Source organism: Cherax quadricarinatus, chromosome 26, assembly GCF_038502225.1.
Source record: "Cherax quadricarinatus isolate ZL_2023a chromosome 26, ASM3850222v1, whole genome shotgun sequence".
NCBI classification, from domain to species: Eukaryota; Metazoa; Arthropoda; class Malacostraca; order Decapoda; family Parastacidae; genus Cherax; species Cherax quadricarinatus.
Window position 1 is genome coordinate 19,242,092 of NC_091317.1, and position 18,044 is coordinate 19,260,135.

The following is an 18,044-nucleotide window of genomic DNA, read 5'->3' on the forward strand; positions in this document are numbered from 1 at the left end:
TGAAGGGATTCAGGGAAACCGGTTATTTTCATATAGTCGGACTTGAGTCCTGGAAATGGGAAGTACAATGCCTGCACTTTAAAGGAGGGGTTAGGGATATTGGCAGTTTGGAGGGATATGTTGTGTATCTTTATATGTGTATGCTTCTAAACTGTTGTATTCTGAGCACCTCTGCAAAAACAGTGATAATTTGTGAGTGTGGTGAAAGTGTTGAATGATGATGAAAGTATTTTCTTTTTGGGGATTTTCTTTCTTTTTTGGGTCACCCTGCCTCGGTGGGAGACGGCCGACTTGTTGAAAAAAACAAAACAAAAAAAATGTAGATAAGAGTTTTTTTACACGTTTTCAAATGTAAAACTAAAAAGAAGATCCACATTTTTTACATACTTTCAGATGTTGAAAAAACGTATATATACGTTTGGACCATTTAAGGGTTAAATACCCAATAAAGTGGTCAGAAATTGGCAATTTGGCCAATTTCATATAAATTTCAAAAGATGCCAATTTCAAAATAGGGTCCATAACAAACAAGGCAGACATTCCTGGCACTAAAATAACCTTTTCTCTGTTTATTAGCCCCTCTTATATTACTCTTGCTTTCCATTTTGAATTTTTATTCTTACAAAAAATAGAAGATTTACTGTTATGCAGACTATTGCATTATTTTAACCCGTAAACAGTCCAAACGTATACATACATTTTACCGCTAGTGCCCTAAATGTATATATACGTTTTATTTTTCCTGCCTTCAAATTTGGTATGATTGGCCTGAGATGCCTTGTCAGCATAGAATGGGTCTTAACACTCAGTGTGCACCATATTAAAAAAATCTGGAACCACTTAGTACCTTGTGGGAGCACCAGTTCAAATGAGCGCCAGCTAGAGCAAACAGCGCGGCAAACACCTGGGATTCACTGATTTCATGTAGTATTAACTCTCCCATTTTAAGAGGAAAGTGAGTTTGACCCCAAGTTTAGTGGCTTTGAGGTGGATGTGGCCATAAGTGGTCGAGGAAATATCAAAAAACCTCGATAATAACCCATGTGCAATATTTGTGCAACACCCTTTCAGAATGTCTTATAACCTATGCCCTAAGTAAGGAGAAACAATTCTGGAACATAACACTTGTTGAACAGGCTGGCTGGCCAGCTGCGTGGCTGGCTGGCTGCTGGTGGCCTGGCTCTATCTCCATTTGTCTGTCTGTATCTATGTCTATCTCTGTCTCTGTCTTTATCTCTGTCTGTCTCTGTCTTTGTCTCTGTCTATCTGTCTGTGTCTGTCTATCTCTTTCTGTCTGTCTGTATCTCTGTCTCACAGGTACACAAATACATTTTTTTTTTTTCAACAAGTCGGCCGTCTCCCACCGAGGCAGGGTGACCCAAAAAAAAAAAGAAAGAAAATCCCCAAAAAGAAAATACTTTCATCATCATTCAACACTTTCACCACACTTGCACATTATCACTGTTTTTGCAGAGGTGCTCAGAATACAACAGTTTGGAAGCATACACATATAAAGATACACAACATATCCCTCCAAACCGCCAATATCCCAAACCCCTCCTTTAAAGTGCAGGCATTGTACTTCCCATTTCCAGGACTCAAGTCCAACTATATGAAAATAACCGGTTTCCCTGAATCCCTTCACTAAATATTACCCTGCTCACACTCCAACAGATCGCCAGGTCCCAAGTACCATTCGTCTCCATTCACTCCTATCTAACATGCTCACGCATGCTTGCTGGAAGTCCAAGCCCCTTGCCCACAAAACCTCCTATACCCCCTCTCTCCAACCCTTTCAAGGACGATCCCTACCCGCCTTCCTTCCCCTATAGATTTATATGCTTTCCATGTCATTCTACTTTGATCCATTCTCTCTAAATGACCAAACCACCTCAACAACCCCTCTTCTGCCCTCTGACTAATACTTTTATTAACTCCACACCTTTTCCTAATTTCCACACTCCGAATTTTCTGCATAATATTTACACCACACATTGCCCTTAAACAGGACATCTCCACTGCCTCCAACCGTCTCCTCGCTGCTGCATTTACCACCCAAGCTTCACACCCATATAAGAGTGTTGGTACTACTATACTTTCATACATTCCCTTCTTTGCCTCCATAGATAACGTTTTTTGACTCCACATATACCTCAATGCACCACTCACCTTTTTTCCCTCATCAATTCTATGATTAACCTCATCCTTCATAAATCCATCCGCCGACATGTCAACTCCCAAGTATCTGAAAACATTCACTTCTTCCATACTCCTCCTCCCCAATTTGATATCCAATTTTTCTTTATCTAAATCATTTGACACCCTCATCACCTTACTCTTTTCTATGTTCACTTTCAACTTTCTACCTTTACACACATTCCCAAACTCATCCACTAACCTTAGCAATTTTTCTTTAGAATCTCCCATAAGCACAGTATCATCAGCAAAAAGTAACTGTGTCAATTACCATTTTGAATTTGATTCCCCAAAATTTAATCCCACCCCTCTCCCAAACACCCTAGCATTTACTTCCTTTACAACCCCATCTATAAATATATTAAACAACCATGGTGACATTACACATCCCTGTCTAAGACCTACTTTTACTGGGAAGTAGTCTCCCTCTCTTCTACACACCCTAACCTGAGCCTCACTATCCTCATAAAAACTCTTTACAGCATTTAATAACTTACCACCTATTCCATATACTTGCAACATCTGCCACATTGCTCCTCTATCCACTCTATCATATGCCTTTTCTAAATCCATAACTGCAATAAAAACTTCCCTACCTTTATCTAAATACTGTTCACATATATGTTTCAATGTAAACACTTGATCTACACATCCCCTACCCACTCTGAAACCTCCTTGCTCATCCACAATCCTACATTCTGTCTTACCTCTAATTCTTTCAATTATAACCCTACCGTACACTTTTCCTGGTATACTCAGTAAACTTATTCCTCTATAATTTTTACAGTCTCTTTTGTCCCCTTTCCCTTTATATAAAGGGACTATACATGCTCTCCGCCAATCCCTAAGTACCTTCCCCTCTGTCATACATTTATTAAACAAAAGTACCAACCACTCCAACACTATATCCCCCCTGCTTTTAACATTTCTGTCATGATCCCATCAGTTCCAGCTGCTTTACCCCCTTTCATTCTACGTAATGCCTCACGTACCTCCCCCACACTTACATTCTGCTCTTCTTCACTCCTAAAAGATGGTATACCTCCCTGACCAGTGCATGAAATTACTGCCTCTCTTTCTTCCTTAACATTTAAAAGTTCCTCAAAATATTCTCGCCATCTACCTAATACCTCCATCTCCCCATCTACTAACTCCCCTACTCTGTTTTTAACTGACAAATCCATACTTTCCCTAGGCTTTCTTAACTTGTTTAACTCACTCCAAATTTTTTTCTTATTTTCATTAAAATTTCTTGACAGTGCCTCTCCCACTCTATCATCTGCTCTCCTTTTGCACTCTCTCACCACTCTCTTTACCTTTCTTTTACTCTCCATATACTCTGCTCTTCTTATAACACTTCTGCTTTGTAAAAACCTCTCATAAGCTACCTTTTTCTCTTTTATCACACCCTTTACTTCATCATTGCACCAATGACTCCTCTTTCCTCCTGCCCCCACCCTCCTATAACCACAAACTTCTGCCCCACATTCTAATACTGCATTTTTAAAACTATTCCAACCCTCTTCAACCCCCCCACTACTCATCTTTGCACTAGTCCACCTTTCTGCCAATAGTCGCTTATATCTCATCCGAACTTCCTCCTCCCTTAGTTTATACACTTTCACCGCCCTCTTACATGTTGTTGCCACCTTCCTCTTTTCCCATCTACCTCTTACTCTAACTGTAGCTACAACTAAATAATGATCCGATATATCAGTTGCCCCTCTATAAACATGTACATCCTGGAGCCTACCCATCAACCTTTTATTCACCAATACATAATCTAATAAACTACTTTCATTACGTGCTACATCATACCTTGTATATTTATTTATCCTCTTTTTCATAAAATATGTATTACTTATCACCCACTATAATATATAATATATATACCCATCCAGAATTGAGGACCTGAATTTAATTACATTTACAGATCATGTTCCAAGAATGAAACACTAAATTTTAACATACACCAAAGCAAAAAACAACTTTATGCTCATAGAGCCTGGTAGTGTTGAGATTCCTATATAGATATGAGTTAAACAACAGTGACTGCTACATGCATAAATAACAAATTGTAAACTCTGTGATGAAGCTAGAATGTGCATAGATTTGCAATTACATGGTTGCTAGTTTGGTCTCCAGTACAACATTAACACTCCTGAAATTTTTTTGTAAGTCGAGTGTTCAGAGCTCAGAACCTATATTCCCACAAACAACTGCCATATCATGGATTTTTTTTCTTTTGTGTGTATGTGTACTCACCTATTTGTGATTGAAGGGGTCAAGTAACAGCTCCTGTGTGTGTGTACTCACCTAATTGTGGTTGCAGGGGCCGATTCATAGCTCCTGGCCCTGCCTCTTCACTGGTTGCCATTAGGTCTACTCTCTCCCTTCTCCATGAGCTTTATCATACCTCTTCTTAAAGCTATGTATGGTACTTGCCTTCAATACCTCACTTTCCAGACTATTCCACTTCCTGACAAATCTATGACTCTCTCTCTTGTCTTACTGTTGTCAGCTTGTCACAGAACTCCAGTAGGGGTTGATTCATAGCTCTTGGTCCCGTCTCTTCACTGGTCGCCACTAGGTCCTCTCTCTCCCTGCTCCATGAGCTTTATCAAACCTCGTCTTAAAACTATGTATGGCTCCTGCCTCCACTACATCACTTTCCAGGCTATTCCACTTCCTGACAACTCTATGACTGAAGAAATACTTACTAACATCCCTTTGAGTCATCTGAGTCTTCAACTTCCAATTGTGACAACTTGTTTCTGTATCCCACCTCTGGAACATTCTATGTCCACCTTGTCAATTCCTCACAGTATTTTATATGTCGTTATCATGTCTCCCCTAACCCTCCTGTCCTCCAGTGTAGTCAGGCCATTTTCTTCATAGGATATTCCCCTTAGCTCTGGAACTAGTCTTGTTGCAAACCTTTGCACTTTCTCTAGTTTCTTGATGTACTTGACCAGGTGTGGGTTCCAAACTGGTGCTGTATACTCCAATATGGGCCTGATGTACACAGTGTACATAGTCTTGAACGATTCCTTACTGAGGTGTCAGACTGCTATTCTGAGGTTTGCCAGGCACCTATACGCTGCAGCAGTTATTTGACTGATGTGCACCTCAGATGTGCTCGGTATTATACTCATCCCAAGATCCTTTTCCTTGAGTGAGGTTTGCAGTTTTTGGGCACCTAGCCTATACTCTGCAGTCTTGTTTGCCCTTCCCCGAACTTCATAACTTTGCATTTGGCAGGGTTAAAGTCAAGGAGTCAATTGCTGGATAAGGCTTGTAGCCTGCGCAGGTCCCTTTGTAGTTCTGTCTGATCCTCATCCAATTTAATTCTCCTCATTAATTTCACATCATCTGCAAACAGACACACTTCTGAGTCTATCCTTTCCGGCATGTCACTCACATATACCAGAAACAGCACTGGGCCTAGGACTGATCCCTGTGGAACCCCTCATCACAGGCACCCACTCTGACACCTTGTCACATACCATGACTCATTGTTGCCTCCCTGTCAGGTATTCTCTGATCCATTGCAGTGCCTTTCCTGTTATGTGTGCCTGACCCTCTAGCTTTTGCACTAATCTCTTACGTGGAACTGTGCAGAAAGCCTTCTTGCAGTCCAAGAAAATGCAACCCACCCCTCTCTCTCTCTCTCTCTTGTCTTACTTCCGTTATCTTGTCATAAAACTCCAGTGCTGGTTGTCGTGTATTAGCTTGTTCCTTTCTAGGTGCTCCACCATTCTTCTCCTGATAATCTTCTCCATGACTTTAAATACTATACATGTCAGTGACACTCATCTGTAGTTGAATACCTCATGGTTACCACCTTTCTTAAAATTTGTGACTACATTTGCTGTCTTCCACACCTCAGGAAGTTGTCCAGTTTCAGTGGATGTGTTGAAGGTTGTTGTTAGTGGCACACACAGCATCTCTGCTCCCTCTTCAAGGACCCACAGAGAGATGTTGTCCAGTCCCACTGCCTTTGAGGTATCTAGTTCACTCAGCAGTGTCTTCACCCCCTCCTTGGTTGCGTGCATTTCGTCCAGCACTTGTTGGTGTATCCACTGTTGGTGTACCCCACTATTCTGGCTTTCTGGAGTCCTTCCTGTCTCCACTGTAAACACTTCTTTAAATCTCATGTTGAGCTCCTCACGTACTTCTTGGTTGTTTCTTATGAACTCCCCTCCTGCCTTCCTCAGCCTGATTACCTGGTCCTTGACTGTTGTTTTCCTCCTGATGTAGCTATACAACAGCTTCGGATCAGATTTGACTTTCGATGCTATGTCATTTTTGTATTGCCACTGGGCCTCCCTCCTTATCTGTGCATATCTGTTTCTGGCTCTTCAACTAATCTCTTTATTTTACTGGGTCCTTTGTCCTCTGTAATTTTTCCATTCTCTAGCACACTTAGTTTTTGCCTCCCCACACCTTTGGTTTAACCAAGGTCTCATGCTGGTCTTTCCATTATTTCTGTTGCCCTTGGGAACAAATCTCTCCTCTGCCTCCTTGCATCTTGTTGTCACGTAGTCCATCATTTCGTTTACTGATTTTCCTACCAATTCTCTTTCCCACTGAACCTCTTGCAGGAAGTTCCTCATGCCTGTGTAGTCCCCCCTTTTGTAGTCTGGCATTTCCCATCCTACTCCTGTTACCCTCTCCACTTTTAACTCCGTGTATGTGTGTGTGTGCTCACCTATTTGTGTTTACAAGAGTCAAGTCACTGCTCACATGTGTATGTGTTTCTGTTTGTTGTTATTTGTTTCTGAAATTTTCTCAAGGGTTCTCAAGAAAATGCTACTTGGTATACTGCACATCATACAGCATTACAAGACTAGAGAAAATCCCGTGTATATAATATATTCTACTGAACAATATTATTATTTTTATTATCACACTGGCCGATTCCCACCAAGGCAGGGTGGCCCAAAAAAGAAAAACTTTGACCATCATTCACTCCATCACTGTCTTGCCAGAAGGGTGCTTTACACTACAGTTTTTAAACTGCAACATTAACACCCCTCCTTCAGAGTGCAGGCACTGTACTTCCCATCTCCAGGACTAAAGTCCGGCCTGCCGGTTTCCCTGAACCCCTTCATAAATGTTACTTTGCTCACACTCCAACAGCACGTCAAGTATTAAAAACCATTTGTCTCCATTCACTCCTACCAAACATGCTCACGCATGCCTGCTGGAAGTCCAAGCCCCTCGCACACAAAACCTCCTTTACCCCCTCCCTCCAACCTTTCCTAGGCCGACCCCTACCCCGCCTTCCTTCCACTACAGACTGATACACTCTTGAAGTTATTCTGTTTCGCTCCATTCTCTCCACATGTCCGAACCACCTCAACAACCCTTCCTCAGCCCTCTGGACAACAGTTTTGGTAATCCCGCACCTCCTCCTAACTTCCAAACTACAAATTCTCTGCATTATATTCACACCACACATTGCTCTCAGACATGACATCTCCACTGCCTCCAGCCTTCTCCTCGCTGCAACATTCATCACCCATGCTTCACACCCATATAAGAGCGTTGGTAAAACTATACTCTCATACATTCCCCTCTTTGCCTCCAAGGACAAAGTTCTTTGTCTCCACAGACTCCTAAGTGCACCACTCACCCTTTTCCCCTCATCAATTCTATGATTCACCTCATCTTTCATAGACCCATCCACTGACACGTCCACTCCCAAATATCTGAATACATTCACCTCCTCCATACTCTCTCCCTCCAATCTGATATCCAATCTTTCATCACCTAATTTTTTTTATCCTCATAACCTTACTCTTTCCTGTATTCACTTTCAATTTTCTTCTTTTGCACACCCTACCAAATTCATCCACCAATCTCTGCACAATATTAGTCAATACAATATTAGTCAGTACTTTTTTTTTTTTTTTTATTTTTCAACATACCGGCCGTATCCCACTGAGGCAGGGTGGCCCAAAAAGAAAAACGAAAGTTTCTCTTTTCAAATTTAGTAATTTATACAGGAGAAGGGGTTACTAGTCAGTACATGTACTGTTAAAAAAAAAAAGTGTTTTTTCATTCCAGTTCTCGTTTCTTGAATTTTACAAGGTGACTAGTTTAGTTGTTTTCTCTTAATTTTTATACAATGCTAGAGGTAGGAAATATTATGTACAAAAATTCAGGTGATACACGATGACAGCAAGCAAACAAAACTACTTGATGACAGGCAAAACCAGTTACAAATCAAGACTCACTCTAGCATAAGGATTATCGTATACCATGCTTTTTACTGGTGCTCGGCGCTGCCAAATGATTTCAGTCTTTGTATTTCCTTCACTGCAAAGATGAACTCGAAGTCTAGGATTACCTGCTCGACACCTTTTCCATGCTTTATAACTGAGGGATCGTCCATGTTCTGTATATTTGTTTTGCACTATATACATATTCCTTACTTTGGATTCAGCCAGTAATTCAAGGAGATCATCACCAATATTCTGAAAAAACAATATAACATACAATACAATATGAATGTAACAAATATTTTTATAGTCCCTGTTAAAATATAAGCAATACTGTGAGTTTAAATATTTTATCATGCTGTAAGCTCTGTAAATACTATAATGTATATATATAGTGACAACACTACAGTGGTAATACAGTGAAAACACTAACTACAGTGTTAATACAGTGGCAACACAACAGTGTTAATACACTGGCAACACAACAGTGTTAATACAGTAACAATAACTAGCGTTAATAATACAGCAACAACACAAACTACAGTGTTAACACAATGATAGTGTTGGTAATACAACACTTACAGTGACAACAAGTGTTATAACAGTGACATAAATATCTGCTAGTGTCATCCTTCTATTCCCCAGACACTTTATTACCCTTACAGAAATGTTAGTTTTCTGTGTAATAAAATGTGTGAGAATTTATTGTTCACTATGTCTAAAATACTTGAAAAACAATGTGTTGAGGCATCACAATAAAATATTACCACCTGCACCATTACTTGTAAGGTAGAGTTTGTGTGCAATTTCAAGCTTATTTTACTGAACCCTACTCACTTGTATTAAGTTTAAATAAGATTGTAAAACAGCTAACCACTATTAGTACTTGTCTAGTTTTAGGTACAGTTACTATGTACTATTATCTTTTCTAGTTTTAATTAGTTACTATGTATTAGGATTAGGTTGCTCGAAGTGCCTCGGCATGATAGTGGCTGTCTTTGTACTTAGCAAATCAGGATATGAGCAGTCGCTCGGTCGATTTTTTGTTTCTGGATATGAGCAAAAATTCAGGAAGCGAGCTTCCTCCTCAAACAACTCTTTTTTTAGACCTCCAACAACTTTTTTTTAGACCTCCCCTACAGTCTGTAGTGGAAGGAAGGCGGGGTAGGGGTCGGCCTAGGAAAGGTTGGAGGGAGGGGGTAAAGGAGGCTTTGTGTGCGAGGGGCTTGGACTTCCAGCAGGCATGCGTGAGCGTGTTTGATAGGAGTGAATGGAGACAAATGGTTTTTAATACTTGACGTGCTGTTGGAGTGTGAGCAAAGTAACATTTATGAAGGGGTTCAGGGAAACCGGCAGGCCGGACTTGAGTCCTGGAGATGGGAAGTACAGTGCCTGCACTCTGAAGGAGGGGTGTTAATGTTGCAGTTTAAAAACTGTAGTGTAAAGCACCCTTCCAGCAAGACAGTGATGGAGTAAATGATGGTGAAAGTTTTTCTTTTTCGGGCCACCCTGCTGTGGCATGCAAAGAGTACGTAACCTTTATTCGGCGCATGTACACACCCTCATTTACAGGCTATCTCCCCCAACCAGCGAACCAGGTTACTAAGAGTTGATGATGGGGCCCCGTCATTCAACTAGTGACCAGGTTCTAGCCAATAAGATGGTTTTGGCAATCGCAGAGGTTATGTGGGTACCACTCTCCTTTCTGCCCTTGTCATTCCCATTCTAGAGCTGGTTGAAGCACGGTCTGCTATCTTGTGGCTTCTATTTCTGCCTTGCTTACCGTGGAGTGCACTATACTTATCACTGTACATAGTGTACATATTGCTGTTCTAAATTGGTGAAGGATAATATAAGTCTAAACTTTTTCTGCTGTGTTTATTTTGCTCCCATTACACCCGGGATAACAGGCCATTTGGAATCCTGGGTTGTAATATGGGTAGCCTGTCCAAGAGCTGGAGCTGGACTTAGAGAAACGGTTGAGCTTAGGGTGAAGCTCGTAGCAGGAACATTGTGCAGCTTGCTGTCTGGCATTGCATTAGCTTTGCCTACGCTTTACAAATTTTGCGTGTCGGTTGCTTTGTTATGGTCAGCCTTGCTATTGTGTGATCGTTCAACAGCTCGCTACTAGCTTGTTCAGTGTGCTCGCTTCGCTACGGTCAATCTTCTAGAACAGTGTAGCTGTCTGGCATTGCTTTACAAATTTTGCGTGTCAGTTGTTACTAGCCTGTTCGGTGTGGAGAATTTTGCAGTCAGCTTTGCTTGTATGCGTATTCTGCAATCGTACTGTGCATAGCTAAGCGTGTTCTGCAGCGAATAACTTATGCCACCTAGACGAGTCAGACGTCTGGTGTCGGCATATACTTTGCATAACCTACCTAAATTGAGACTCTATGACCGCGGGTTCAATCCCGGCCGGGGGTATGGTCTACCTAAATTGTCCCTACAGCGTTGTTGACAAATTGCTCGTTCCATTGGCATTAAATACAAACGCACTCTCACAGCTGCGCAACTGCATTCACTGATTGCTGACAAACTTATAGAAGAAGAGATGGCACATCAGACTCCTCCCTCTACGGGAGCTAGGGCAAAAACTACTATGTTTTCGCAGGAGGAAGATGATACACCTACGGAGCAAAATGGTCAGTACAGTGCAGCTGGGTTGTCTCAAGGTGAATCAGCGTCGTTGGCACTTGAGCTGGCAAAAATCTATCTTGAGCAAACTAGGGAACAGAGAGCATTCGCAAGGGAAGAATTTGATAGGGAAAGAGAAAGGAGGCAGTTTTCGCATTCTGTAAATGATTTTAGTTTACAAAAAGCAGTACAGCTTGTTCCCCGCTTCAATGAGGCCGAACCAGAGCAATTTTTCGAATGCTTCGAAAATCAGGCTCGAGCCTTGAGGTGGCCAGAACAGCATTGGGCATCGTTGGTTCATACAGCATTATTGGGTAAGGCACAGGAATTTACCTCAGTATTAAATGACGCTGAATTTTCTGATTATCAAGTAGTGAAGACCACAGTGTTGGGAGCATATACTTGTATCCCAGCCAAATACAAAAAGATTTTTAAGCTGGGCAGACGACAGCTTGGTCAATCCCTAGTGGACTTTGTGAGACAGCAAACCAAAGCTTTTACCAGCTGGTATAAAGCAAGTGGTGTCTCTACCTTTGAGGAGCTGGTACAGCTTATTCTGATTGATAACCTGCTGGAGTCTGTGGGACCAGAGGTTCGAGTCTTTCTGCAGGATCGTGACTTAACCACTGCTTTGGAGGCAGCCAGGTTGGCTGATACCTTCGAAACTAACCGCTCCTTGTCCGAGCGGTCCCGTCTCTCTTTTCAACAGCCTGGCATGAGCAGAGATCGTCAACCTTGGAGAATGAAGTGCCAGCCGGAGGGAGAACGTCTACTTCAGCCAACTAAGTCACCTGGTGAGCCACGCTTCTCAACTTATGGTCCACCTGCGGAGAGGCAAACTACTCATGGTGCATCTCGACAACAGTATCCAGAGAGACATCAGCCAGAACGACACCATTTGCAACATCAGCAGGGAGTAAAGGGCAAGCCTGTCGTCTGCTTCCTGTGTAATAAAGTAGGTCACATCCGTCCCAACTGCCCCCATAAACCCCAACCCATTGGGAAAATCTCTAATATCCCTAGTAACATGTCCCCTAGAGAAGTAGAAAAAGGTATGGCCCCTTATTATTGCAAGAGTCTTATTTCCCTTCAGGAAAACTCAGAAACAACTGAAGTAAAGACCTTTAGAGATACTGGAGCATATTGCTCACTTGTAAGAGAAGGAATATTACCCCTTTCAGAGAACACTTCCTTGAATTCCTCTGTTTTATTGGAAGCATTTGGAGGAGCTATATATTCTGTTCCTTTGCATAAAATATTACACTGGGTACTTGACTGTAGGTGTCTCAAAAGGATTCCCCATGAAAGATGCCATGTTATTACTGGGTAATAACATTACTACTGTTAGTGCGTGTCCTGAACCTATAATGAGTAATTCTTCTCCGGTGTTGGCCATAACTCGGGCAACATCCCAAGGGTTGTCTGGAGAGAATGTTGACCTATCCTTGGACAACTCCGATCTCGGAATAGCCACGTTGTTTTATGAGGCACACCGGCCGGAGCCTCGTAAATCAAGTGAACAGACCCCGATCAAGCCTTCCTATTCCCAGGTTGCAGGATTTCCAGATGTCTCTGTTTCCATGCCCGAGGGACTGTCCTTCCGGGAGGAACAACGAAAGGACCCTTCTTTAAAATTCGCTTTTCAGGCAGCCATGGGTAAATCCTCCTTGGGTCATCCGGTCAAGTATGAAGTTAAAAACGATTATTTGATCTGCACTGAGACTGGTAAGGAGATAGAGGGCCGGCAACTGTTTAACAGGTTAGTGGTTCCAACGAAGTATAGACCTCAAATATTAAATATAGCTCATAATACTTCATTAGGTCACTTAGGAATTACAAAAACCTTGTATAGAATCACAAAAGAATTTTATTGGCCAAAATTAAAGAAAGATGTGAAGAATCATATTAGGTGTTGCCGAGAATGTCAGCAAGTAGGGAAACCTGGACATTCCATTAAACCTGCACCTCTCCAACCTATGCCTGATGATGGAGAACCTTTTGCAGATTTAATTATAGATTGTGTAGGTCCACTACCTAGGTCAAAGTCTGGAAATCAATATTTATTTACGATTATGGATAAAGTAACCAGATACCCTGAAGCAATTCCCATGCGTAGTATTAATACTAAAGCTATTCTCAAAGCTTTAACAAAATTCATTTCTTGTTTTAGCATTCCTAAAACTATTCAAAGTGATCAAGGTACTAACTTCACTGCCAAAGCATTTAGCGAAGCATTAACTAGGCTAGGGATAATCCACAACTTATCCACTGCCTATCATCCTCAGTCCCAAGGCGCCTTGGAAAGATTCCATCAGATGTTAAAAACTATGATGAGAACTTTTTGCATGCACTTCCCTACAGACTGGGATGAATCACTACCTTTGTTGCTGTTCTCAGTACGAGAGACGGTGCAAGAGTCTACAGGGTATAGTCCGTTTGAGCTGATCTTTGGGCACAATGTACGAGGTCCTCTTCGGGTGCTCAAAGAAGGATGGATGGGAGAAGACGTTAGCTCAACACTCTACAACCCGTCTTCAAGGTTGCAGGTGGCCCGTCAGTTAGCCAAGGCTAACTTAAAGACAGCTCAAAGTAAGATGAAACAGAGGTATGACAGAAGTGCACAATTCTGCTCCTTCCATCCAGGAGACAAGGTGTTGGTGCAGGAACCTATACCTGGCCACACCTTGAAAGCTAGATTTACGGGACCTATGCAGATTGTAAGTAGATTATCTGATGTAAATTATGTGGTAGCTCCCATTAATAAGACCTCAAAAACTAAAACTTACCACATTAATCAATTAAAATCTTTTCATACACCAGATAAAGTCCCAGTAATGACTCTGTCCTCTACCTCTGAGGACGACTCTGATTCTTTGCACACTATCTCTGAAATTAATATTAAACTTTCAAATTCTGTCCTCCTCAAGGATCCTAGCCCTTTAATGGAGGGACTATCTGAAACGCAAGCAACAAATTTAACGGAGCTTCTACAGTCATATCCTAATATTTTTTCGGATGTGCCGAAAAAATGTACGTTAGGTTATCATGATGTAGATGTGGGAAACTCTAAACCAATTAAACTCTCCCCCTACAGAGCTAATCCTGAAAAGCAAAGGCTACTTCAGCAGGAAGTAGAATTTTTGTTAAAGCATGGTTTAGTGGAGGAGTCATCTAGTCCATGGGCTTCACCATGCATCCTTGTGAAGAAGGCTGATGGAGGGTTTCGTATGTGTACAGACTACCGTAAGGTGAATGAGGTCACAATTACAGATGCTTACCCTCTTCCTCGTCTGGATGACGTAATTGACTTTGTGGGTAAGGCTACTTTTGTGTCCAAGTTAGATCTCCTTAAAGGTTACTATCAGGTACCTTTGACGGATAAGGCGAAGGAAATCTCTGCCTTCGTAATTCCAGGAGGTCATTATCAATACACAGTTACCCCCTTCGGAATGAAAAATTCCCCCTCTTCATTCCAGAAACTTATCCATCAGGCTATTAAAGGACTTGAAGGCACGGCAGCGTACCTAGATGATATTGTTGTGGTGTCTGATACTTGGGATCAACACCTACTTAGACTTAAGGCTCTTTTTGAGACCTTTCAGAGTTCCCATTTAACAGTTAATTTATCTAAATCTTCCTTTGGCCAGGCCACTGTTACTTTTCTAGGCCATGAAGTAGGTAGTGGTAAAGTTGCTCCTAAACTTGCTAAAGTTCTTGCTATTAAAGATTATCCAGTTCCTCATGATAGGAAATCTGTTCAACGTTTCCTAGGCATGATAGGATTTTACAGAAGGTTCTGTAAGAATTTCTCAGATATTGTAGCCCCTCTTACCTCTCTTACCAGTCACAAAGTTCCCTTTAATTGGACCTCAGACTGCAACACTGCTTTTAATAAAGCAAAAAGATTATTGTGTACTGCACCCATTCTCTTGTCTCCAGACTTCTCCAAACCTTTTTCATTACAGGTTGATGCTTGTGAGTCTGGGGTTGGGGCAGTACTATTACAAATCGGGAACAAGGAGTTGCAGCCTGTAGCATACTTTTCAGCCAAGTTCCAGCCACATCAGAGGGCTTACTCTACTACTGAAAAAGAAGCCCTCGCGCTGGTACTGGCTTTGGAGCATTTCAATGTTTATGTGGGCCAGACATCTCAGGTGGTCACAGTCTACAGTGATCACAATCCTCTAGTATATCTCCAAGCCATGAAGAACCACAACACAAGGCTCATGCGCTGGACGCTAAGACTGCAACCATATTCACTCAGAATTAAATATATTGCCGGCAAAGAAAATATGTTGGCAGACTCTTTATCTAGAGTCTAATATTTTTATTTATTTAGGTTAGGATGTTATTTGTGGTAACCCCTTTTCACGCTCTTTTTTTTTATCCCCTGGTGTGGGGTTTTTTTTAGTGAGGGGATGCGGGCTACTGTCCGCCTGTATCTTGGACCTATGCTAGCCTGACCGACTGCTGTCTCACTCTTAAGTTTAGGGTTTGGCTTTTGGTCACGAGAAAAGCTGAGCTCTATCTAAGAGTTGGATGGTGGAGAGGAAAGGTGGTCCCATTATTTTGTGCCATGGTGGCACGGTTACCACTGGGAGGTGGCAGCCTAATCCTGAGCCTTCTCGGGGTGGGAGTGTGGCATGCAAAGAGTACGTAACCTTTATTCAGCGCATGTACACACCCTCATTTACAGGCTATCTCCCCCAACCAGCGAACCAGGTTGCTAAGAGTTGATGATGGGGCCCCGTCGTTCAACTAGTGACCAGGTTCTAGCCAATAAGAAGATGGTTTTGGCAATCGCAGAGGTTATGTAGGTACCACTCTCCTTTCTGCCCTTGTCATTCCCATTCTAGAGCTGGTTGAAGCACGGTCTGCTATCTTGTGGCTTCTATTTCTGCCTTGCTTACTGTGGAGTGCACTATACTTATCACTGTACATAGTGTACATATTGCTGTTCTAAATTGGTGAAGGATAATATAAGTCTAAACTTTTTCTGCTGTGTTTATTTTGCTCCCATTACTCTGGGATAACAGGCCATTTGGAATCCTGGGTTGTAATACCTGCCTTGGTGGGAATCGGCCAGTGTGATAATAAAATAAAAAAAATAATCTTACAAAAGTAAGTGAATATATAATTGTAGTTCATTGTCGTTATGTATTATGTTTTACTGCTTAAGAATATAACTGCAACAGAAATAATAGTATTTCTTATGTTAAATTGTGGGTGCTGGTGTTTGTGGATGATTGTGAAGAGAGTGGAGAGTTATGTTGTGGTCCTACTGGGCTGAGGTGGATGGTAGAGGTTCTGGTACTGAAGTTGATGGTTGTACTGGTGTGTGTATAAATTCTGTAATGGGTTTCTGTTCTATTTTACCCTGCAGTACATTATACAGCTGACAGTAAGGCATCATCAGCTGCTATAGACCCTGCTTCAGAGCACTGCTTCTAGATTTTTTAGGGTCCTCTTCAGTGAAAAAGTTTAAGTCAGTCCAGTCAATCAGTCAAGTCAGTTAGTCAAGTCAGTTAGTCAAGTCAGTAAGTCAAGTCAGTAAGTCAAGTCAGTAAGACAAGTCAGTCAGTAAGTAAAGTCAGTCAAACCAGTCCAGTCAGTAAGTTAGTAAAGTTAGTCAGTCAGTCCAGTCAGTAAGTCAATCAGTCCAGTCAGTAAGTCAGTCAATTCATTCAAGTCAGTAAATCAGTTAGTTTAATTCATTAAAGTCAATTCAGTAAGTCAAATCAATTCAATAAGTCAAACAAGTCAGTAAATCAGTTAAGTCAGTCAGTAAGTCAAGTCACACTCAGTCCAGTCAATTAGGTATTCAGTCAATAAGTCAGTCAGTATGTCAATAAGTCCAGTCAGTCAGTCAGTTAATTCAGTAAGTCAGTCAGTCAGTCAGTTTATTAACCCTTTGACTGTTTACGCCGTATAAATACGTCTTACGCACCACTGTTTCTGACATATATATACTCAATAATTCTAGCGGCTTCAAATCAAGCTGGAGAAAGCTGGTAGGCCCACATGTGAGAGAATGGGTCTGTGTGGTCAGTGTGCACCACATAAAAAAAATCCTGCAGCACACAGTGCGTAATGAGAAAAAAAAAACTGATCGTTTTTTGGATTAAAACGCCGACTTTGAGGTGTATTTTCATATAGTTGTATTCGCATTTTCATGGTCTTAGGTGATAAAATGGAAAACATATTACAGAAATAGAGATGATTTTCATTATGTTGATGATGAAAACGACCTTGAAACTGAGCTCAAAGTAGCGGAAATGTTCGATTTTTACCAACGTTCAGGAGTAAACAAATCACACCACACGTCCAATATACGTCAACTGGGGAGTCTAATATTCTTTCACTAGTGCACTGATATTATTTATACCATTTTTACAATAATGCAGTAGTCTGAATAACAGTAAATTTTGTATTTTTTTGTATGAATAAAAAATCAAAATAGAAAGCAATAATAATATAAGAGTGGCCTAGAGATGTGACTAATGAACAGAGGATATGTTATTTTACTGCCAAGAATGTCTACCTTGTTTATACTGGACCCTATTTTGAAAATGGCATCTTTTTTAATTTGCGTGAAATTGGTCAAATTGCCAATTTCTGACCACTATATTGGGTAGTTCAAATTGGTAAATGGGTGGTTTCTTGTACTCAGCTGATAGATAAAATGGAGTTCTAAAGAAATAGCTATGAGTTTGGTCAACTGGAACAACGGAATTGGCTGAAAACAGGGCTCAAAGTCGGCAAAGTCGCCGATACGCATATGTCGCCGAGACCACTAACTTCGCGGTAGCGTAATTCCGTGAGTTTTCGACCAAATTTCAAACTTTTGGTGTCATTACCATTGGAAAAAGATTCTCTATCATTTCATATTTTTTTTTTTTTTTTCAAAAATTTATCGACACAGAATGACAGTTTCAGAAAGGGGCCTGCGACAGTCAAAGGGTTAAGGTAGTTGTGATCTATGTGTTA

General features: G+C 41.3%; 1 protein-coding gene across 2 annotated transcripts in view; it reads right to left on the bottom strand.

The window, feature by feature from the left end:
• The window catches only part of LOC128691663 (beta-catenin-like protein 1), a 245,888-nt gene that overhangs the window by 218,256 nt on the left and 9,588 nt on the right, over nucleotides 1-18,044 (bottom strand). For both annotated transcript variants that reach the window (XM_070088844.1, XM_070088843.1), the window contains exon 6: nucleotides 8,439-8,678. In XM_070088844.1, the coding sequence (XP_069944945.1) occupies nucleotides 8,439-8,678 (240 nt within the window). The remainder of the gene's footprint in view (nucleotides 1-8,438; nucleotides 8,679-18,044) is intronic.